General features: G+C 46.4%; 1 protein-coding gene across 2 annotated transcripts in view; it reads right to left on the reverse strand.

Annotated features, from left to right (window-relative positions):
* Positions 1-276: 276 nt before the first annotated feature.
* The window catches only part of LOC101464111 (spectrin beta chain, non-erythrocytic 1), a 100614-nt gene continuing 77784 nt past the window's right edge, over positions 277-23106 (reverse strand). For both annotated transcript variants that reach the window (XM_014411832.4, XM_014411831.4), the window contains 20 exons: positions 22958-23048; positions 22702-22848; positions 22083-22346; positions 20475-20699; positions 19906-19995; positions 18606-18884; positions 16904-17034; positions 16623-16827; positions 16073-16447; positions 15713-15799; positions 12195-12352; positions 11921-12059; positions 11706-11790; positions 11430-11626; positions 11248-11342; positions 10838-10892; positions 5455-5657; positions 5149-5322; positions 4936-4978; positions 277-3066 (listed from right to left, as the gene is read on the reverse strand). In XM_014411832.4, the coding sequence (XP_014267318.2) occupies positions 2854-3066; positions 4936-4978; positions 5149-5322; positions 5455-5657; positions 10838-10892; positions 11248-11342; positions 11430-11626; positions 11706-11790; positions 11921-12059; positions 12195-12352; positions 15713-15799; positions 16073-16447; positions 16623-16827; positions 16904-17034; positions 18606-18884; positions 19906-19995; positions 20475-20699; positions 22083-22346; positions 22702-22848; positions 22958-23048 (3256 nt within the window). In that variant the 3' untranslated portion in view covers positions 277-2853. The remainder of the gene's footprint in view (positions 3067-4935; positions 4979-5148; positions 5323-5454; positions 5658-10837; positions 10893-11247; positions 11343-11429; positions 11627-11705; positions 11791-11920; positions 12060-12194; positions 12353-15712; positions 15800-16072; positions 16448-16622; positions 16828-16903; positions 17035-18605; positions 18885-19905; positions 19996-20474; positions 20700-22082; positions 22347-22701; positions 22849-22957; positions 23049-23106) is intronic.

Consider the following 23106-nt stretch of genomic DNA (forward strand, 5'->3'; position numbering starts at 1 on the left):
CCTTTATTACTAAAACTGTACGACCTCACTAACTCAGAGGCCACAGCAAGTGTGGACGTTTATCTTAAAATAACAACAGTAACCTGCACATGTGGACTTCCTCTCTTAACGTGGCCTTAAAGCTTCTCCGTACTGTCGAGAACAGGAGCCACATAAATAAAATCAGTTTATAGATACTAATCACTCACAGCTGTACTTTGTCTGTATTTACAGAACTGTGCAAAAGTGACACACGCACACACACATTCGCTGAAAAAATAAAAATCAGTCTCACGGTTTCTTTTTAAAAGCATTTTAATGGCTTTTTTGCACATATGTAACAGAGATGGGGAAAAGTCTACGGGTGCAGATCCAACTAGCAGTGACCCCCGGTCCACGTCATTCCAACTACGTCACCTACGAACCCCGGCCCCGCCCACCCTCCCATCGTGGCATTATTGATTGTGCAGTATGAGGAAATATCTCATCTTACTATGGTTACAGTGACAGGAATGCACAACATATTTATCAAATCGCCATAAAATTAAGCACAAAAAAACAAAAGAACAGAAAGAGAACAGGAAGTATTTCAGGGCCAATCAGAGTGAAGATGTTTCAAGCCCCGCCCCTTCTAACCCCACCACCAGCTGTGGAAAAACATACACACCCACGTTTTTTATAGTTTCGGGCTCGTTTCGGTGTTTTTGTTCACTTTTGTTCACCTACGGAAGTCCCTTAATGACAACATTTGTAACAATAAATGTACATATATATGTAAGCTGAAAAATCACCTTTAAATCTGAACTTGCCTTTTCTGGCAGCTATTTTAATCGATAACTCCAGATTAGGAACGACGTCGGTGTTAAAGTTGGGCTTGCAGGTCATTTACCGTGTACGTGATTTCCATCCAAGCGGGGCAAAAGTTTGTGGTGCAGCAACTGGACAGAAGAGACTTCATCTCAAAAACTAATTTCCAGAAGTTTATCGAGCAAAAATGGCACCTGAGAGTAAAGCAAATATTTCAAATAAGAAAATGATCTCTGTCATGTTGTTTATTGAAGTTTTAAAGCCCGAGAGATTAATCAGTAATCAAAGGAGGGACCAGTAGCAGCCCAAGACTTAACCTAGTGTTTATTTTCTCAAAGTTTATTTAATGAGTCATCGAGTCAAATCGAGTGGAGATCTTCTGCACTTATGTCAGATTAGTGTAAAATCTCCAATAAAACTTTTATTAAATCTAAACAAACTGTTTTTCGTGAGACGGCTCAAGAATCACGTACGTCATTAGCTTACAACTACATCCTTACAGCGAGCGAAGCCTGTTCAGCTTCAACAAATGTGAAGCTCTGATCTCATTAACTAGAAGCCATAAAAAATGGAAAGAAAAAAGTGTGACTTTTGTCATGAAAGGACTTCCGTAGCTGTAGCTTGACTCGTCATTGGCAATAAAAGTCTGAAATCTTAAAGAAAAAAAGAACCGAGTGCTGAAGCCAACAAGCAAGCCACCAACATTACTCACTTCCAGTAAATGCTTTTTAAAACCAGCTCATCCACTAACAACAGCGATGCTTAAAGTAACCTTTGTGTTTTATTTGTACATCTACGCCTTCATACTTGCCGCTCTAAATAAACCTTAGACTTAGCTTAACTGCGAGACAGAAAAACAGGAGGAAAAACGCTAACAAAGGGCCGAAGGAGACGTTCCAGAAATGCAAAAGTAGAAAAGAAACCTCATTGAACGCCTAAAAGATCGAGTTAACGAACATTCGTAGTTATTCTCCCATCGAGACTCGATGGCTCCTTCATTCGGGTTGGTTAAGTGTTCGCGCCGTTAAGAAAGTTATCCTCAAACAAAGCTTATTACGGTCGGTAGGTCTTAATAGCATTAATAATAATAATAATAGGTGAAATTAAACACAGGTTTATTTTTAACAGTTTGTTATACACAAGTTATACATACAGTCAAAAGCACTGCAGGGTAACGCTCTGAGTCGCTGCGGGAATCAGACGCGACGACCGTTTGCTTTTCGCGGTTTTATTGCGCAAACCGAACCGTCAGAAAAGCTCCGAGCGACTCGTCTCTGCGCTTCGACGGCTCAAAGAATCACCCCGCCGTGGCCTCGGTTTTCCCCGCTACAGAGGGATACACGTCATCTTGCAAAGACAAGGCCTCGCAAAAAATAGGAAGCTGAGGATGGACTCTAACAGGAAGTAATTCCCCAAAAAACTAAACGAAAAACGAGAAGGAAAACCCGCCGAGACGAACCGCAAACACGGGAAAGCCGGGGAGAACGGGAGATACAGAAAACAGCGATAAGAGTAAAGAAAGTGGGAACTCCTCTAACGTCGCGTTCTCCTTGTTGTTTAAACGACAGCAGCTGCCTGAAGCGTCGCAGACCCCGCCCACACGCCCACGCCCCGCCTTTAAACCACTTCAGTCAGATTTCGGGTATTTCCTGCTCCTGATCTGAGCAGAGAAGCAGGTGGGGGGTGTTTGTAGCTGTACTGGAGCTCTGAGCCGGACCGGACGGTTGATAGGCACAGAGTGGAGAGTTTTGGCTCGGAGCTTGCATGCTGGAGAGGACGAGGAGGAGGAGGAAGAAAGAAGAGAAGGAGAGGCTGTTTGGGATGCGACCTGACATAGCAACTGCTGCAAATGTTAAAACTCTTATTCTCTAAGTACATGATGTGAGGCGACGCTTTGGGTTACACGAGTGTAATTCGATTTGGAGCGCTCTGGGTTATGACAGTTGCTATGAGCAGAAAAGTCGGACATCTTCAACAATATTTGACCAAAGTTCGTTCGATAACGAGGAGCGACCCCAAACAGCACCACGGGAAGGAGGAGGAGGAGGGGAGGCTGAAGAACAGCGTCTATTTCTTCTTGCTGAACAGACTGAAGCGTTTCTCCTTGTCTTTCTCTCGTTTGCCTGGGCTGGACTCGGCGGTCGCCGTGGCTGCGACCGTGGCCGGCAGCGTCTGAGCGCGTGCGGCGGGAGCGGGCGTGCTGTGGCTGCTGGGCGTGACCTCGGGCTTCTCGCCCGACACGGCGGCGGTGATGGTCGAGATCCACGTGTTCATCTCCTCCTGGAGCACGAGCAGAAGGAGACAAAGAGGAAGGAAGCAGTTAGAGCAGCAGGAAGTGCTGATGATGTCTCTGATAGAAAAACAACAACTCGCTAATAACGTTGAGTCACCTCCGGCTACACCTGCTCACCTGCTCCAGGGATACAGGTGGTTTTAAAAGAGTGAGGATAATGAGATCAGAAATATTTGGGCCTAAACAAAAGCAGACGAAGGAAGAAACATTACATCATAATCACTGTAACACCACTCGCCCTCTACGGTCACATGACCTGGGCCTTCGACTCGAGCACGTCCGACCACCATGACCCGGGTGAGCGCTCGTATGTAACGCATTTCGGGGTACACTTATTTAGATCATTTGCAACCCTTTCATTTGGTTTTAATTAGTGCTGTCAGCTAGGGGTGGGCGATATAAACGATATACGATAGAAACGATATAAATTTGGCCAACGATAGAGATTTTGACTATAACGCTCTATTGCGATAGCGCATGTTGATGATGTCATCAAGCTGCGCCTGTTTTGGTCAAAAGCATCACAGCGGCTACAACCATTATCATCTGCAAATTATGCCGACAGTCACAGCAAAGAGATGAAGCACTTTTGAAATATGGGGAAAGCCAAAAACTGCGCTTCCTCCATTTCCGTAACATTGATTCATTAATGTTGAATTCTCTCGCAGCTGTTCTGTTCCCATGTTGTTGCAGTATATTAATGACCAACCTCGTATTGTGGATGAATGATCTCAGTTGTTCTCCTGACTGACGTTTGGCCCGTGTACAGCATCCTGCTATGCGATTGCATTTGTCCCAAACCACCAGAATCCGTCACGTTAACTTTTATCGAGTGGAAAAAAAGTTGGCTTCATCCTCCAGCTTCACTGTGCTAATGTTATGCTAACATAGCTGTGTCGCTAGCAATCACGTAGCACAACATTATATACCAGGTAGTCCAACTTCAATAACCCTGCAAACGCCACTGCTGTTTAGTTTTCTCTCTTCATTTATGTTGGAAGTGGTAGCAGAGCTGTACGTTTTAATTAGTTTCAAAAATCTCTCAGTCAGAACATGGTATGAAATGTTTAGGTGTAAACTAGCGAGCTAACTTCCTGTTAACTTCTAACTCCATTAAATTTAATAAATCCTGTTTTCATGGATGTTAAACTTAATAGTTACACCTGGTAAAGCAGCAACGCTGATGATTTTATTAAAGATGAAAGAATTTAGACCGTTTTTAACTCTTAGTGTTCGTTTGACTTTGGGACCTGAAGGGGACGGAGTTTTGGACCCAGATTGCTCCGCGAAGCTCCTCCCTACGGCAGCCGTAATGCTCTGACAATCCATCAAGCAGTGCTGCTTACCAAAGTTGTACTAAAACATTTTTAACAGATTTCTGCAGCCAAAATCGGTTCGAGGTCAGTAAGCACAACCAGAATTAACGCGGCAAATCTCCGGCGCTAACGCATTAACAAGCTAAGCGAGCTAACCGTGCTAACGCATTGACGGCGTGCAGTCCCACTCTCGGGCGATCCGCATTAACACTATTTTAACGAGATTAACGCTGACAGCACCAGTTTTAACATTTACTGATATCTTTTTTTCATTGATGCATTTCATTGTTATTTAACTTTGTTTGTCTGGTTAATGTACAGTTTTTAACTTTGATCTGTTTTCTACTGGAAAGCACTTTGGTCATGTTGTTTTTAAAGTGCTCCATAAATAAAGTTGGATTGTATTTCCAATCCAAACAAATAAATGATCGACATATTTCTAATGTAAAGCAGATATAAGACTAACAATAACAGCGATGTTGACTAAAACTGAACGACGCACCAAACACTGAGGCTGAAATACTGTGTTTTAATACTTACATCATCTTTGGCTTGGAAGAGATACTCATTGCCGTCAGTGAGCCTGCGGAGGTGAACACACACATTAGCAGGAACTTCAAACTGCGCACGCTGGCATCCGTCAGGTTCTTTCTTTAAATGAAAGAACTGCAGCGTTTTGCTTAAAGCTGTCTGTGATGTGTTTCTGACTGCTCCAGTATAAATAAAGACTTGTTTATCAGGTCTGAAACTCACTTCAGCTTGAAGACGTGCTTCTTCTTCTTGTAGTCCAGCGCCACCTCGCAGACGGCGTCCTTCAGGCTGATGGGGATCTCGCTGTGGTAGGGAATGCCCTGACTGGCGCTCTTCTGATCCTTGTAGAAACCCATTTCCTGGAGGTTGATCACACAGTACACATTGTGCCACGACCTGCAGGGACACGAGCAGACGTCGACCTCATCGCTGAGCTTTATTTTCTTACAATAACAGCAGCTCACAAGCGCAACTTATTATTATTTGGGTTATTATTTCTTTCCAGGTGTGTCTGCAGGTGATCCCCACCTGTTCGAAGCCTTCTTGTTGTGCCCCTCCCACTCGTGTTTGCGGTGCAGGAAGGTCTCCAGCAGGGGTTTGGGGGCGTCAGGTTGGGTTTTGGCCGGCAGGGTCGCAGCTTGGCTGGCCTTGCCCTTGCGAGACGCCCCCGGAGACCCAGCGGGGCTGGGCTCCGACACCCCGTTCACCACCTCGGCCCCGTCCACGTTCTCCTGGACACAGAAGAGAGAGTCAGAGGAGAAACTCGTTTATGAGTGAAATAAGAAGGAGAGCTGTGAATCAGAGTTATGAGAGCTGCAGCATGCAGAGCAGTTTGGACAAACTAAAACACGAGACCAGAAGGATTCGACTGTCAGCCTCTCCTGAATCTACACTTATCTGCCCTCGCCTCACATAAAACTCCTAAAACCCAACTGATGTCAAATATTCCAGGAAGACCAATCCTGGGAAAATGCAAGCAGATTAAAGTGGACTAAACCAAACCAGCTGAGGGAATCCATCGGGTCCATCTACTCTGAGTTGACAGATCCAATCATCTCGCTCTCTGTTGCCTTTAAACTGACATTCAGTTCATGTCAGGCCACATGATTGTTGTTATTAATTGCCCCGATGCAGGAACACCACATGCCTGCGGTCTGCAGTATGTCTGTTGGCAAGAACTTAATTAAAAACAAGTTAATCCAAGAAAACTGGCGGCAACACCTGAGGCTCAGAGGTTCCAGTGTCGTCACCACTTTGGCCAGCCAACTGGTCAAGTGAATCCATTCGAACTTCCTGTCATACATCTCCTGTTCCAGTGGTGGGCGCTCATATTAAACATGACCAACGTCTCTACTAATGAGGAAGCAGTAATGAACCAAAACCCTGCAGACTGCTCTGAGCACCATCTCATCTAATTTTTTCTACAATTGGATCTGGATGATGTCAGAGAGTGAAAGCCCCACCCACTGGCTGGTCCAAAGGTCAGAAATCTTTGGACCAGAAAAAAGGTGGGTTAATGGGAGAGTGGCCCAAAGTAATTTGAAGTATTGATCATGCAAAGCTACCCTAGTATGGTCCAAGTATAAAACTACAAAGCTGAACATGAACAGGTCACCTGTATCAGGTTAATAAACCCACTTTCCTACCTCTGAACTGCTCAAACCAACACAACTATGCAGGCTTCTGATTGGCCCACCGAGCCTCTGACATCAGCTACGTCAGCCTCGTACAGCAGCGGTTTTTTAGCTCAGTGTTATTGGGTGTGAGCTGAGCTGAATTTCAGCAGTGATTAGAACAACATTTGTATTAATTAAGATTGCAAACATGCTGTGATTACACTCTTTACCACATGCACAGTCCCAACACCACTCAGAAACGCACAACACGGTGGCGAGCGTGAAGAAAGAGGAGGACAGGGAGAAGCCAGCACAGGTGAGACCAAAAAACACACCAAAAAAAACTCAAACAATTATGGACAAAATTGCTTGGAAGTCATTACTGGGCGTCATTGTTGGTGAGGGGAGAAGGCGATTGGCCTAGTATCATAAACAGATTTGACTTTTTCCACACCACACCCACTCCAACCGGATGCTTATTACCCCGTTACTGAGCTCTTCAAGGGATGGACGAATGGGCGGTTCGAAGGCCGGACCGATCCTGGACCGATCCCGGGAGCTTTAACTGAAGAGCTGGACCGATCCCGGGAGCTTTCATTTAGATCTCACGGAGAGCGAAACTGATGCTTGAAGACTTTACTGGGCTCGGGTTATCCTCTGAGATTTTACTTGAGTGTTTCCTCACGGCTTCAGCGTTCTGCTTCTCAAACATTCGACCAGCTATTGAAGGGATTTGTTAGGACTTGGATCAATCCTAGGAACTCTCACCAAAGGACAGTCTGGATCAGATGTAGGGGCCCCAACTTACTACTATTACATATATGTAGTGCAGCAGTTTTTCCTAAGAATTTTACTTGAGCCTGTTAAAGACTAGACCAGATCCAAGTGTTCCTGTTTCAGTGTTTTCTCCACCAAATACTGGGCCACTTCAATCCAACCAACTATTCCAGAAGAACGATTGAAGCCTGGCGCAGAAGCAGGTTTTTGTTTGATTTTTAAACATTTTTGCACCTGACAGCAAAGACCATTTTTTACTGCTTAGCAGTCTTTCCTTAGAACAATTACTTAATGACTGAAGAGCTAAACCGATGCCAACAGCCATGCGATCCTCCAAAGACTGCGCTGATTTTGTTATCATTGAATTTAAACTTGAGCCTGAACCTTTGGCGTGATAGTAGTCGTTAGAAACTAACCTTCTTAGCGAATTATAAACTTGTACATAGAAGATAATTTTCAGTAACTTGAAGGATTAGATCTGTAAGCCTGTGCAGACGTTGTACAGATTAAATCCAAACAGGTAAAACCAGACTCGCTGTAGAACAAACTGTTTCTCTTCTTTACAGCAGGAACGCTGATTTATTGGAGTGAACTGAAATATACTGGATTTGTCAGTGGACCAAACACTTTGCTTATCTGATCTTTTTCTTACGGAGCCCTGCAGGGGACATGGGAGAAAAAAAAAATTAAGACTGACCTTTTGCGACATCTCGCAAAACTAACTTGGGATCTCGCAAAAGTTTTGCAAGATCTCGCAAAACAAACTCGGGATCGGACGCCGGCTCGAAGCTACGGAGCCCCGCAGGGGACATGGGAGAAAAAAAAATTAAGACTGAATTAAGACTGACTCTTGCGGGATCTCGCAAAACTTTTGCGAGATCCCGCATTCTTCGGCCTTCGACCTCCCGTTAGCTCGAAGCTAATGGGAGGTCGAGACCTACTACAGCCGGGAGGAACACCGCTTTCCCGGCACATCGTGCCTCAACCTCCCGGTCGGCTTCGAGCCGGCGTCCGAAGAATGCGGCTAAAACTTTTCCGAGATCCCGAGTTTGTTTTGCGAGATCCCGAGTTTGTTTTGCGAGATCCCGAGTTTGTTTTGCGAGATCCCGAGTTTGTTTTGCGAGATCCCGAGTTTGTTTTGCGAGATCCCGAGTTTGTTTTGCGAGATCTCGCAAAAGTCCATCTTAATTTTTTTTTCTCCCATGTCCTCTGCGGGGCTCCGTATTTTCTTGACTTTGTAAAATAACTAAAAATATTTCACTAAAGGAAAGCCCCCGGATGAAAACTGGTGAAAAACATTAGATGCAGAAACAGAACATCCAACTGAAATGCTAATGATGGTGACAGCATGCAACACAAACACCAACACTGTACATGGAGAGAAAAGTGAAAAGTATGCATGGACAACACGTGGACTGGTTGGTTCTGACGGGTTTATTGGGGAATGTGTGTTAGTCGGGGAACGACTGAACGAACTGCATCTACATGCAAAAACAAACCGTGAACAGAAAAAAGGAAACGACAACAGTAAACAATGAAAACAAGACAGGAAACAGCGTCTCAGTGATACAACAGCAATAAATACAATGAGGAGAAACTCACACAGTGAGACGTGTGGCGAATCAGTTTTACATGAGGAATGATTTTAACATGGATTGTAGGTGCAATGAGTGCATGTAGCGAGCAGCAGTGGACGTACACTCAGGGGCCGAATACAGCGGAGCGGCTACACAACGCCAACTATGACCTCAGCGGGAACACAAGATTGATTTTAAGGCAAGTTCAAAAAGTCCGATGGCATTGGACTTAGAGTGTTCCTATTAAAGTGGCCACTGGGTGTATGTCACAGTATTAACGTCCCTTATGAGGAATGGGTTTCTGACAAATGAGTCGTAAAGGCTGTAAGTACAACATGAAGGAAAGCTGGAGGTGAAAATGTAAGTCCGGGGCTGCCTCTGGTGTCCACTGATGGAGTTCACTGTTAAACAGTGCAGTTATACATGTGTTACTATCATCTTTCCCTTTAGTTTCCACTTTGTCAGCTGATAGATCAGCTCTTTAATTCGGTGTAACTTACATTAATGCACAAATATGCTTTTAATGGTTTTATAAGTACAATATTAAAGAGATAATAGAGTGTTTAACAGAGTTACATGAAAAGGATGGACACGTGTTTTATGAATGGTCTGTGGACGTAGGCACAGGTGGAGCGGTAGGTGCACTTCTTTGTTTTTGGATTTTTTTAAACTTTGGCATCAATGATAGACTTTAAATATAACGTCACGTGTTCTTACAAACAAAAACTAACATGAGTCATGATTTACTATATTTAGTGAGCAAATCGCAACAACAGGCTGAAGGCACCTCATACTGGCTACAACCTGTATTACTGTAGTTACTTTGTTATAAATTTACATCATTAATATTTTTATTATACTTTTAATTCAAGACTTTTTTGCTTTATCAAGATATCTTTTCAAACTGTCTATTTTTATTAAGTTATTTAAGGTATTTGTTACATATTTCATTTCATCTGTTTGGAATCGAGCGTGAAGTACAGACTGACAACGTAAAGGTTTCTTCCTGTTCAAAGGGGGTTTGTCCTCCCCGCTGTCACCAGAGTGCTCGCTCATAGCGGGTCATGTGATTGTTTTTCTCTGGGTTTGATGCGACTGTTCTGATTTGGTGCTGTACAAATAAAACTGAACTGAATTGAAAGTGTTATCGATCAAACTAAACTTAAAGGTTTTATTGTAAGACAAGAACAGTAAGACGTGCTTCTTCTTAACATCAGGATAAATCAGCCTCAGTTTTAATGATTGATAAACTGATTTAAGTTGTCTTTGGTTTTGTTTGAGAAAAAAATCGCTTCTATGAAAATGGAACAAATGCTTTAAGTGGCAGTTTGTGGCTTTAAGGCTAATTCTGAGTGTCTTTCTGTTTGTATCCTCAGTCATTCATATTCCACAGGGTGAGTTTATAAATGATGACATAAACCAGCAGGAACATAAGGAACTGAGGGGAGAGGATGACAGGAGTGTCGAGCTGAGAGAGAGGAAGAGGAGATGGAGGGGAAGACAAATGAGGAGTGGATAAAACTCTGGTTTGTTCTTGTGTGTGAAAGTGAAAGAGCAGAAACACTGCTTTCCTCCCGTCTTTGTCCAGCCTGAACAAACTGGAACGTCAGGGAAGTTTGGTTCATATTAAAAGAGACCCACCAAAGTAAAAGGTCTCAAACTCAAAGGTGATGCTGAAGTGCAAAGGCTGCATCTGCAGGCTTTCTTAAAAACAGCCCATCAGCTGTGATTCCTCATGTCAGTAAACAAATATCAGAGAAGAAGATTACACCTGGAAAGCTAAACTCGTTTTAAAATAAGACATTAATAATCAGAAAGGAGCAGCAAACGATGAATGCGAGGACATGTGTGTGATGTGGGTGCAGCTCAGGGTGCAGCGGCGCCCCTGCGGCTCTGCAGGGTGCCGCTGTATTTCTGGTAGGTGAGTGAGCGGTAACTAACCCTGGGAGACTCCTGGTCAGACGGCAGCCCGTTCTGAGACGCCGGCTCGCCCGCCCTGCAAAAAGCACAGCGACGCAGAGAGTTAGACGCACCTCAGTGGCTACGTCCGGACGAACTCGCTCAGCTGGCGAAGTTAGACGATTAAACTGAAAACCTTCATGTGAGCGCGGCGAGCAGGCTGCACGGTTTAGGTGCAAACATTCATTAACAGCTGTAACAACAATAATCTAAAATATTTGTCACAATAACACAAATGGCAACTGTACATGTGTCTGTGAAAAGTGACAGGAGAAAGGACTCTGACGATGACACAAAGCTGTTCCTGAGGAAATAGGGCCGAGTCTTAAACACAGTCAAAACGCTGCTTACAGCATCCAGAAGTTTCCGACACAAAGGAAACTTCAAACTACCTTTGAGCTGCAGCGTCGGCGGGCTGGGCCTCAGCGGGCGGTTGTCTCTTCTTCTCTTCTTCCTCTTGCCTTCTTCTCACTTCCAGTAACTCCATCTGGAACCAGAAGAACAAAGTCAACGTCTCGTTTTTCAGAGCTGAGATTTAATCCGGTGACGGCGCTTTCTCGTGGCGCGCGCTCACCGTGGTCAGCCTCTCCAGCGCAGCGAAGCGTTCCTCCCAGGTGGCGGCCGACTTCTCGAAGGCCTCGTGGCGTTTGATGAGTTTCTCCACCTCGTCCACGCTCTGCCCCATCTCCCTGCTGGACAGGTAGGGCTCCTGTCCCAGCAGCCACGCCTCGGCCACACCTGCGTCCCGCGAGAACTGGTGCACCTCCAGCACTGGAAGCAAATCCACACCTTAGACCCAAATCCACCCGCTCACCTCGGACTATAAACTGAACAGCACGGAGGCACTTACCCAGTCTAAGCCACTCCCATCTGTCCTCCCACTTGTCAATCATGTCTTTCCTCTTGTCCGTCAACTGAAGCAACTTTTCTTTAATCTGCGAGGAGGAAAGATTCAAAAGTTCATGACTTCAGTAAAGCGATGACATCACCACAAACAGAGTAATGAAGGATTTCGCGGCAGCTTTGGCGTGCTCGCTCCAAGTGAGAAATGTGAGAAGTCTCCACCTCCTCTGAAGCGTAGTGCTTCCTGGCCAGCAGGGCTTTGCCCAGCTCGATGCAGGCGGTGAAGCTGTCGTTGCGGGCGTCGATCTCCGCCTTGATGCCCTGGTGGTTGTTCATCAGCAGCTCCACGGACGACACGTCCCTGAAAACAAGCACGGCGTCACATGAGCGACGTTTCTGATCCCAAACATTCAGAAACATTTAGGATGAGTTTTATAATAAACCTGTAAAGGGATACAGTCATTACAGGAAGCTCCGCCCCCTCCGTGCCTCCTACCTGGGCTTCTCCTGAGCCTCGATGAGGCGGATGACGTCTTCCATCCACAGCATCAGGTCGCGCACCATGCTGAAGAAGCGGAACTTGTCTCCGGTGTCGACCAGCTTCGCCCGCCTGCCCTCCGCCGCCTCCAGCAGGTTCTTCCAGGCCTCCAGCACCTGAGGGGGAGGAGACAACAAAGAGCGACGGTCAGCCCCGAGTGACGAGAGGCTCAGAAGACCTGGTTTAATTAATGCAGGCTAAAAGGAGCCGGCTGGGCCTCTGAGAATCAGGGAGGGGGACAGGAAGTGATGACATCCAGACTCAGATCATTACGGGGGAGGGGGGGGGCAGTAGATCTAGTGTTTCAGGCGTCCAGCTGTGCTGTCGGGGAGCGTCACAGCCTGAGGGCGCAAATAAAAGCCAATCCCAGCAAATAAAAAGTCATACGTGCAGACTGCAGAGGCCAAAGCTGGAGAGCAAACAGCAGCACTTCCATCAGTTATTACATCAGCTGTTATCTATTTATTCATGGCTCTGTTCGGATTCCAGACGATGACGTAAGCAGACAGGATATATCATCTATCTGAGAAGGAAGCGTGGACTGATCCTGCTTCATGCTTCAGGTTCATATCAAACACGATCAGGTTCTAATAATACGGTACTCTGGGATCTGTATGATGTCACAGAGAGGGGATCGCAACATGTAGCCAATCAGTTCAATGCTGTTTTAAAGTGGGAGGAGCTAAAGCCGTTTCAGATGGGATGACCTGGGGGGGATCAGATAAAGAAGGATTATTTTGAACTGTGAATCATTCAAAGCTGCTGTAAGAACGAAAACATTGCTTTCACACTAACTGCTGAGCTGTCTTTAAATGTACCTCACATATTACTAATGTTAAAGATTACATTGTTTGTTACTAACTGGTGACTTTCTGCAGAAACGTGCGTTTATGTGAATCTGCACATTAAAGTCCATCAAACTGATCGAATTATTTGGGAGTCTTTATTAGATTTTGTCTTGTATTTGTAACATTTTTCGATGAATCCAGGCTGCAGATGTTTTTACTGTGTTTGAGGAGGCGGGTTGTTCGGTGAATGCTTACAAAGCCGAACAGCCCGGCTGACCGGCATCGTTTCAGAATAACCCCTCTGACTCTGCGACTCGTCAGCTGACGGAGTCGTGGCTGCGGAGGACTGCAAGCTGAACGCTCTGGTAGCTAAAGGTGCAGGAAGACGGAAACTATTTAAAAAGAGTTTGAAAGAAGCTTCGCTGGAGGCCAAACCTGTCAGCCTGTTGTCTTCTGTCTCTGCCGAGTCAGCAGACTCAAACTACGAGCAGCGCTTGTTTTAACCCCCTCTGCGGCCCAGGCGAGCGGAGACAAAGAACAAATGTTCGGAGCGTTTGCGGGAAACACTAAGCTGCATGGGAAGGACTAAAATGTTACTGCGGCTCATCAACATTTTAGTCAGACTGGAGGAAAGGAAGCCTAAAACTGCAGCCAAAATGAAGACTGATGCAAAGCCGACGTTTGTGGTAAACAGAGTCTCACCTCTCCCTTTCTCCTCTGGGCGGTCAGGGAGGAAACGGACATACAGGGAATGGTCAAAACACAACGCCATCAAAAACACTCAGTGCTCAGCATCAACAGTCCAGCTCCAGCAGGGCGGGACCGACACGAATACGGAGCAAACCCAGCAGCTCGCACGAAGCACGGCTCCACTTTATTGGAGCGTGACGTTGCTCTTCATCGCGGCGAATCCGAAACCAGAGAGCCGAACTGACGACAAGTCCGGGATTCTGCTCACCTGGCTTCACTTATCCCAGTGGGCTCAAAGGTCACATGACAGCCAGTCGGCATCTGACCAATCGGAAGCAGGGACGGGTAAGAGTTTCAGCACTACAGCGCCATCATTCATTCTCCTAACAATGAAGGAACGCCGACAGCAGGTCGGCCTGTTTAGGATCCTTTTACTATGTTAAAGGTTACAGAGCGACATCGTGTTTACAAAGCACAAATAGTGACGCCGTATCGGCACCACACCCCCGTAAAAATACTAATGCCAGTGCCAAGAAATGATGCCTCGCATTTAAACTGCTATAAATAACTTGTTGGTCTATGAAACAATGTATCTCTCATAAGCCTCAAACAACCTGTCACAAGGCAGTGACGTTTACGTATCCTTTATTTATCCAGGTGAAAAGTCTCGTTGACATTTAAAATGTCTTCTTTCAGAGCGATCTGGCCAAGAGGATAATGCACATAATGCAACAGAAATCACCAGAGTTCTGCAAACATATTTGAAGTGCACAAAAAGCTGGATTGTTAGAATGTGATTACAATAACAGAGTTATGTGTAATTTTAAAATGTTACATTGAACCTCTTTGTAAACCCTGTTTACCAACATAAAGATCTTACACATGAAAAACACACGGAAACGTTGCAAATCCCTGTTTGGCAAAGCACCAGACCGCCAAACAAAAAGAGGCGGAGCCACGAGGTGTGCGAGCTGCTCAGCTGCTTCTCAGCTGCTTCTCTTTCAGCCCAGCACGTCGCCTCCTCTCTGGTGTCAAATCCTCATTTGAAGGTTTTTCACCAACGTTTAATTAAACTGTCCAGATTTACAGAAACGTGACGCTGAGCCGTTTGAGGACACGCGAGAGCTGGAGGTGACGAGACTGCCTGTTCCTCGCCTGTAACCTCAGCTGACGGGCAAAGATGGAGTCACGCTTACACGTTTCTACAGCGAGCTCCGAGTGCAAAGAGTAAAAACAGTTGATATGAAAATGAGGCTTCGTGTCGAGCTCGACGGGCGCACGCAGCCGTGACTGTAGGAACACGCACGTCGTGAACAGTAACCTTCACACAAAGACGCTGATCTGAGCGAAACGTGTTAAGACTGCACATCTGGACTCTGTTTGTTACACTGCTGCACACTCGCATAAAAAGTGATTAAATCATTAAAAGCATGAAATTTATGAGTCCAAAAACGATCCTCACCTCAAACTGCAACGCCAGTTTCTCTGTTTTGGAAAAGTGGGCGGAGCAATCAGATATTAAACTTGCATTTTAATGGAGAGCGGTGAGCCGTGCACGATTCTGCACGCCGCGCACGGCAGCGACCACGCGCCCGTTCACCTCTGACGCTTAAACCTGAACTCTGGTTTTAAACGATTTTTCCTCATTATGGGAATAACACAAAGCTGGAAGTGTGTTCCCAGGATTTTGACCATGCCCTGTAACATCCTAAAATGTTTCTGGGAGTTCCAACGTTCCCTTCACCTCTCGATCTGTGACTCCAGCTCGTGTCCGAGTGTCTCAGAGAGCTAAAATTATTCATGTGACAAAGCGGCTGAGCTGCGCAGGAAGAGTGCGGTGTTAGTGCGGCAGCAGTGCAGCATGCGCGAGGCAAACAGCCTTTTAACGTGACGTCACGACATCAGCGCTTATTGGTCAGTAAGAGGAGGAGGAAGATCAGGGCGAGAGTGAACTGATGTGGTTTCTCTGCACCTCTGCTGCCCGACACCGAGGCTCACCTCTCCTTCTCGCTTCTGGATGTCGTCGGCTTTGTCTCCGGCGTACGCCGACTGCAGGCGAACGGCGTCCTCCTGAAGCTGCCGCACCTGCGAGGGAAGCAGCACGGAAACGTTTCAGCATACGGAACAGCTTAAAAACACACGAGGGAGGAAAAACTGAACATGAAGCTACAGAATCAGAGTCACGACAGTCTCCATCAGCATGCTCTAAATAACGTCACTGCCTTCATTTCTCATTGGACAATATCAGTTTATGAGTTTCTGATCGTTCAGCGAGAGGCAGACTGAAGATAATCAGGACGACCTCGTTTAACGGGACGAGAGCTCGGACAGGCTCGGCGGGAGACGAGAAATATTCACCTGCGTTCCCAGCGCCTGAATGTCGTGTTCGAAGGTGGTGTGCATCCTCTGCAGGGTCTCCACCGTGTTCTGGTCTCGGCCCAGCTCCTCCGGCAGCTTCTTGTGTTTGTCCAGGATGCGGTTGAGGATCTCCTTGGCGTCGTGGTAGAATTTGTGGAGCTCGTAGGAGGCGGCGAGGATCTGCGTCCGTGTGTCGATGAGCTCCAGCAGGTCGGCCCAGGCCTCGTTCAGGCCGTCCTTCCACTCCGCGATGGTGGCGGCGTCGCCGTGGCCGGTGTTGATCAGCTCGTCCGCCAGCTTGTTGACGCCATCCACGCGCTCCTGGCCGATGTTGCCCGTGTCGCGGGCGAATTCTCTGAAACGCTCCTGCAGCATCTGCAAGAGGAGAGGAAATAGAAATGGGCACGCTCACAAACGACGTGCTGCCTTAAAGTCTTTGTGACGTCCTGTTTTCACTCGTTTTTATATGGACACGTCGGGTTTTTATGCTTCCATAAGAACCTCAGAGGCGCCTGCACGGCGCGAGGAGGCGGCTGATCGAGTAACTCACGGTGACGTGCTCGTAGTCCTGTCCCAGCTCGTGTGATCCGGCCACCACCTCCCTCTCGGCGATCCACTGCTCGAGGTCGTCCACCTCCCGGTTGAGCTGGAAGAGGCGGAAACGCTCGTCCAGCTTCCCGCGGCGCTCCTCGGACAGATCCTTCAGGCCGGCGTACAGCTTGTCCACCTGAGACTGACGCATGCCGATGCGCTCGCTGCAGGACAGATTTTAAATCCTCATTATTCGCCAAGTTCATTCCTCTCTGTGACAAAGCAGGAAAACGACCTCACCTGTCGGGGTGCCCGGCAGCCACCAGGCCCCGGCTGGTGCTGGACAGCTGGTGGACGGTGTCGGCGTAGTCCTCCACCGCCTGCTCCAGGATCTGATGCTTCTTCAGCATGGCCACCGAACTCTGCTCGTCCTATAGACGCACACAGGCTGATTTTAGCAAAAGCAAAAGCTCAGATTTCTCTGGACTTTCCAACATGATTCAAAAAGAAACTAAATTAAAGAATCAGAAACAAGAAGTGAGAAAGGAGAGGAGATGCTGAGGAACAGAAAAGTGAAGGCAGTGGAAGGACAGCTGAGAAGAGTCGGGACTGTTAAACAGCTCTGACAGTTTCCCCTCACCTGCAGAGTTCACCTGAGACTGACGCCACAGAAAAACCAAAGTGAAAACATCACCTGCCTCCAGAGTTTTTAGAGTGAGCTGAGCAGCAGAAACAGTCTGATACCAACACAAAAGCAAAGAGAGGAAACAGGAGGTGCCCGAAAACCAAGAAAGAGGAAGTTTTTAGGCATGAGGACAGAAACACGGACCGACCGACTCTCTGTAACATCGTCTTTATTTAAATCGTGCAGGATGTTTCCTCAAGATGGTTCAAAGAGTCGAGGAGTGTTTGAGAAAAGCATGAAGCTGTTTAAAGATATTTTACAGCAAAGTTAAAAGGTTAAAAGCTGCAGTTCCTCCAACGTCCACTAGAGGCTCCAGCAGTGAGTCTGTCCCCGTAGACTCCCAAACATGTTCACAGCCTGACACACACTCTGTTCTCTGTGGGTCATTTCCCCCCTTCATAAAAACTAGATTCAACTTTTGTCACAGATTAAAGATTAAAAGGAAGTAAAAGACAGGAAGTAGAATAAGAGTCTCTATATGCAGAGGACAGGTTTTCTGTACTGGAGGAGACACGTTAACAGTTTCTCTGGGGTTCATTTCAGGAGTCAGAGACAAATATAACAACTGCTTCATAACTCACCGGGTTAAGTTATATTTAGGCTTAAAACTTGCATTATTAGGGGCGTGGCCTCTTTGACTGACAGTTGGCTGTAGCCACTAGCTGTCTGCTAGTCCTGGTCTGGACCGTGTTAGCACAATAACCCCACAGCAGCCATATTATTGGTCGGATAAAGATGCTAAAAGTGCTCCAACAGAAGAAAACGGAGCGTCTGAGAAGTCTGAGCTCCAGTTTTGATGCACAGTGGAATTCTGATCAGCAGGTGAGATGCTCCCACAGTTTGATCACCAAACTTAACTCAGTAATCTGGCCTTCAAAACATCTAACAGTTGAAACAGAACAGACACCCACAGAGACATACAAGGAAAGCCTCAACAAACATACAGCCAATGAGATTAAGTGGCTGTAAGATTTTCATTAACGTCTTTTTTCCTGCTCAGAGATATCCAACGCTGCTCTCTAAAGCCAAGAGGACCGGGTCAAACACACTGTGCCTGAATGCAACACAGGGCTGCTGCAGGGCAGTCAGAGAGAACTGCAGGAAAAGAATCGGGGAAAATGTTGTCCTTAGAGATGCTTTTATTCTGAAAATCTGAACACATCCACCTGACTCTGTTTGGTAAGAGGATGTACTGAGGTGCCAGTGCACTAAAACCTGACTCAGGTTTCCATCACACAGCCGGATCTCACGTGTCAGAGCTCTGCTAGTTTGAAAGCGTCCGTCTTCTCCACACCCCCCCACGGCTCCTCCCCTCACCTTGGCCTTCTCCTCTGACATCATGTACAGCTCCTGCTCGCTCATCCAGGCCTCGGCCTCGGCGGCGTCAAAGTAGTACTGCTGCGCCTCGTGGGCCTCGCTGAGGCGGGTGTGGCGCTTCTCCGTCTCCTTCTTGATTTGCTCCCACAGCGACTGCAGGTCGGCGAGCCGCTGGCGGATCAGCTCGGTCGTCGGGCTGTCCTCGCGCAGGACGTGTTGGCTGCGCTCGAAGATGTCGTCATAGCGAGGCTGGTGGCCCTGGATCTCCTTCTGCAAGGTCTGTGAAGGTCAAAGGTCACAGAGAGGATTATATGAGGCTTTACTGCTTTTATATTGAAATATTGTAAAAATCCCAAATAGGGATGGGTACCGGTGTCCGGTGCCATCATAAACGGTAGTAACCAGACCGAAAAGCAGCGCACATTTCGGTGCTTTATTTCGGTGCTTTTTTTTCCCTGAGCTGTGATACACTTCTAGCCAATCGTTTTACGTTTCCGAGGATAGTAGGCGGGGCCAGGTACGTACGTTCTTTTATGCAGAGCTACAGATTAAAAATGTCCAAGGCGAAGCGGTCAAAAGTCTGGCTGTACTTCACAGCAAAATATACAAACTCAGCAGCAACAAGTGCTTTAAGCTGATACTGTGATACTGTCAAAGGAGGCAACACCTCGAATCTCATGAAACACCTGGAGACGCATAGCGTTTTTTTAAAAGCCGAGAAATGCGCCGTATTTGATGCAGCAGCAGCTGTTCTTCTCTGCGTGAGTAGCTTCATGTTGTTCGTGTGTAATTTACGTTGAGTAGGCTAACCACGTTATTACATTAATGCATGTAAGGTGAACTAGCAAACATCATCATAGCTACATGCGGCTGTCTTCTTGTGTGATGGCAGATGCTCCCTTCACCCTGGCCAAAAAGGCTAAAATGACCAAAGAAAAAGTGGAAAACAGTTAAACATGAGAGGTTTTTGGACAAAGTTTGTGTTTTTTCCATTGTTTAAGCTTCCAGCCAAGAGTGATACCATATATGCCCCATAGCTGCAGAAAAGGCTAACATTGTTATCTTTTTACAAAAAACCAGCTGAACATGAGAGGTTTTTGGACAAAGTTTGTGTTCTCCATTCTTTAAGCACCGGTTTGAGCACCGTTTAAGCACCGGCACCGTTTCAAAAGTACCGATTTGGCACCGGTATCGGATAAAACCTAAACGATACCCATCCCTAATCCCAAACAGGAAGTGCTTAGAAATAAAAACCATCAGCGTGAAAAACGTGCAGTTTGCAGGTAAAGGTGAGGCGTACCTGGTTCTTCTTGATCAGGAGCTGGACCGTCTGCAGGTTGTGTCCATGGTCGGTTGAAGTGGCCAGAGGCATCCTCTCCTCCACCCACAGCTACACACACACACACACACACACGTCACCTGTTATTCCCACATCAGTGTTATCAGTGTGACTGCAGCAGCTGTTGCAACTTCCTCTCTGACGCTTTTACTTCTGGTTCCTTCTCAGAAACGACTTCTGTCAAAAGTCGTTTCTGAGAAACGTGGAGACGACGTTTGTGTTCATGTTATTAAAACATGTGTGTCATCGTTAAAGGACCAAAATCACATTAAAAATTACATAAATTATTTATGTACTTTTTTGTGTTGTTGTAGTATTTAAAGGATATTTTCTTTAATTTTCCATTTCATGCATTATGACTTTTTTTGCTGAAGTTTTTCTTTGATTCATTTTCATTCATCTCCAAATTCGTTTACTTTTAATGTTTGACACAATATAATACAAATGAATCCATTAATTTTGTATTTTACTAACTTTTTGTTGGGCCCAGATGATTTTCACCTTCAGAGGTCGTTACATTAAAAACTTACGATCTCGTCCTCCACGTCTCGGTTGAACTGGTGGATCTCCCGGGAGGCCATGAGGTGGTCTCTCCTCTTCTTCAGTGGTTCCTGGAGCGTCTGGAACTTCCTCTCCACGGTGACTCTCTGTCCATCCACCTCCTCGGAGCCTTTCCCTTCCTGGCTGAGGGCCTGTGACTGTTTCTGCAGCTCCTCCACCTCCTTCTGACGTACATCCACCTGGCTCTCCAGGATCTGCAGGAGGACAGTTTACAGGTGAGACGGGGAGAAGACGCCGCTGCAGCCACAGACACGAGCGCAACCCCCCCCCAGAAAATATGTGAATGACGTCTAAGACAAACAGTTTGTTTCAACAGAGCTGAAAGTTTTTCTGATATTCGGTTCAATCGTCGGCACGATGTTGCTTTATTTGCATCTTTTTGCTTTAACGAGGAAAATGAAATAATTTAATAAAATACCTTCAGAAAATATTCTGATGAGGAGCAAATGCAAAGCGAGAAATATCCACCGAAAAATCAAAATATTAAAAAATGCAACAAAGACCTAAAAACTAAATAAAATCAACATTTTAAAAATAAAATACTATATAAGCAGCAAAAAGAAACCATAAACAAAAATAAATAAAATAAATAAGAGAAGCTCAAAACTCAGTTAATGAGTAAAAATGCAAAACAGTCAAAAATAGAGAAATAAATCAAATCATAAAGTTTGCATTAAAAATAGAATTCATGTATAAAAAGACAATATTAAATATAAATACTTTAAATTAAAAACAGTGTTGCTCACTGAAGAACCAAACAGTGTTAAAAAATGATAAATTTAAAGAATATAATTTTAAAAACTGGTTCTGAGGCCTCGTCTTATTTTCCTTCAGTATTGTCAAAAATGTAAAATAAAAAATCTCCTGACGTCCGAGAAGCGACTGACAAACACAACGAACGTCTGCAGCAGAAACAGGACAGCCTGAACTAAAATTAGAGCAGCGAGGAAGACGAGGAGGAGGAGGAGGTTTGTTTTCCTCTCTCTCTGTTTGACAGATCAAACACTAATGATCTCCCTCCAACACCACACACACGCTCCTGTTTTACCATCTCTGTGAGGACCTCCCTGTTACTCTTACATTAATAAAACCATCGTCGGCACCATCGAGGACCTCCACCTTTAAAACCATCATCAGTGGAAAAACGGCGAGGTCCTCACAAACACGGCTGTCCGCGCTCTCAGCGTGGGCTCGACACTCCAGTGAACGATTACGTAAGAAGAGCGAGTGTGAGGCTGAATTATGTAAAAGCTGCTTAGAAAGCATGGCGATGGAGGACTCGCAGTAACGACGAGCTTCGGATCAATCAATCAATAATTATCTGATTATGAAAAAAGCTGTTTCTGTGCAGAATAACACGAGTCAGGGGCGTGCCTAAAGAAGGGGGGGGCTGGGGCCCAACCCGCCCTGCTGTTGAAATCAAAGGTCCAGGTTTCTCCTCCTTCATGCATCACTGCCAATACCAGTTTACAGGGAAACCCTCCGACAGCTGATAGAGTCAATAACAAAGTGTTTTTAGCCAACATCGTGCAGATATACAGTTTATAGTTCACACTGAAAGGAAACCTCGTCCTCACCTGCTGCTTCTTGAGCAGGATGTTGACCGAGGTGAGGTCTTTGCCGTAGTCGTCCGACTGCAGCTGCGCCTCCAGCCCGCCCAGCCACTTGTCGAGGTCGGCACAGCTCTGCGTGAACAGCTCGGCCTTGTTGGCGTCGAACAGACACTTGGCTTTGGTCTGCGTGGTCGACTCCAGCTCGTCCCACATCGTCTGCAGGGACGCCAGCTTCTCCTTCACCATGGCCTCCGTGTCTGGTTTCTCTGCCATCAGCGTCTGCCCGTCCTGCGGCACAGGAGGTTTCAACCAATCGTCAGAGCAGAAAACAACGTCGCGTCTACACCTTGAGCCGAGCGGTTGGTCTGGACTGGACAACGCTCCTGAGTTCAGGGATGACAGCTTAGAAACACGGCAGCTTTAAAAGAGGCGATGTCACAGGGACTCTTTTACATATTTGTGCTGATATACGAGGATGTGTGATGTTTATGCTGCCAACTGAAAATGATGCTTTTGCTCTCAGTGATGTCACCCAGCACCGACAGGCTGCTCTCGTACTCTAACAGCTGCTGGGCTCATCTGTGCTGCGTACTTCAGTCCTCCGATTCCCTCCTCGGTCTGACTCCGCCTCCTCCCTGCTCACCTTGTTGATCTTGTCCAGCCACTCCTTGTTGGACTGCAGTTCAGCCATGAAGGCCTGGTGCTTCAGCCACTTGCTGTGGAGGTTCCTGGCCTCGTCGTACGACATGTCCTGAGCCGTCAGCATCTTCTCGTTGATCCACAGGGACAGCTGAGGACACACAGCCGGCAAACGAGCTCAGACACCAGCAGCAGCTGAAGCAGAGGCTAAGCCCTCCGCACTCTGGATGTTTCGTGTGTTTTGAATGGCGGCGCTTTACCTCCTGGCAGTCCTGCAGGAACTTCTGCAGGTCTCTGTTGTCCTTCAGCCTCGTCAGCAGGTCGCTGGCAGCCGCTCGGTTCTTCTTGTGTCTGCAGAACAAAAGTTATTTTGTTTCGTTTTTCTGCAAGAAGGTTAAAGTTTGTAAAG

This window comes from Maylandia zebra, linkage group LG13 (assembly GCF_041146795.1).
Source record: "Maylandia zebra isolate NMK-2024a linkage group LG13, Mzebra_GT3a, whole genome shotgun sequence".
NCBI classification, from domain to species: Eukaryota; Metazoa; Chordata; class Actinopteri; order Cichliformes; family Cichlidae; genus Maylandia; species Maylandia zebra.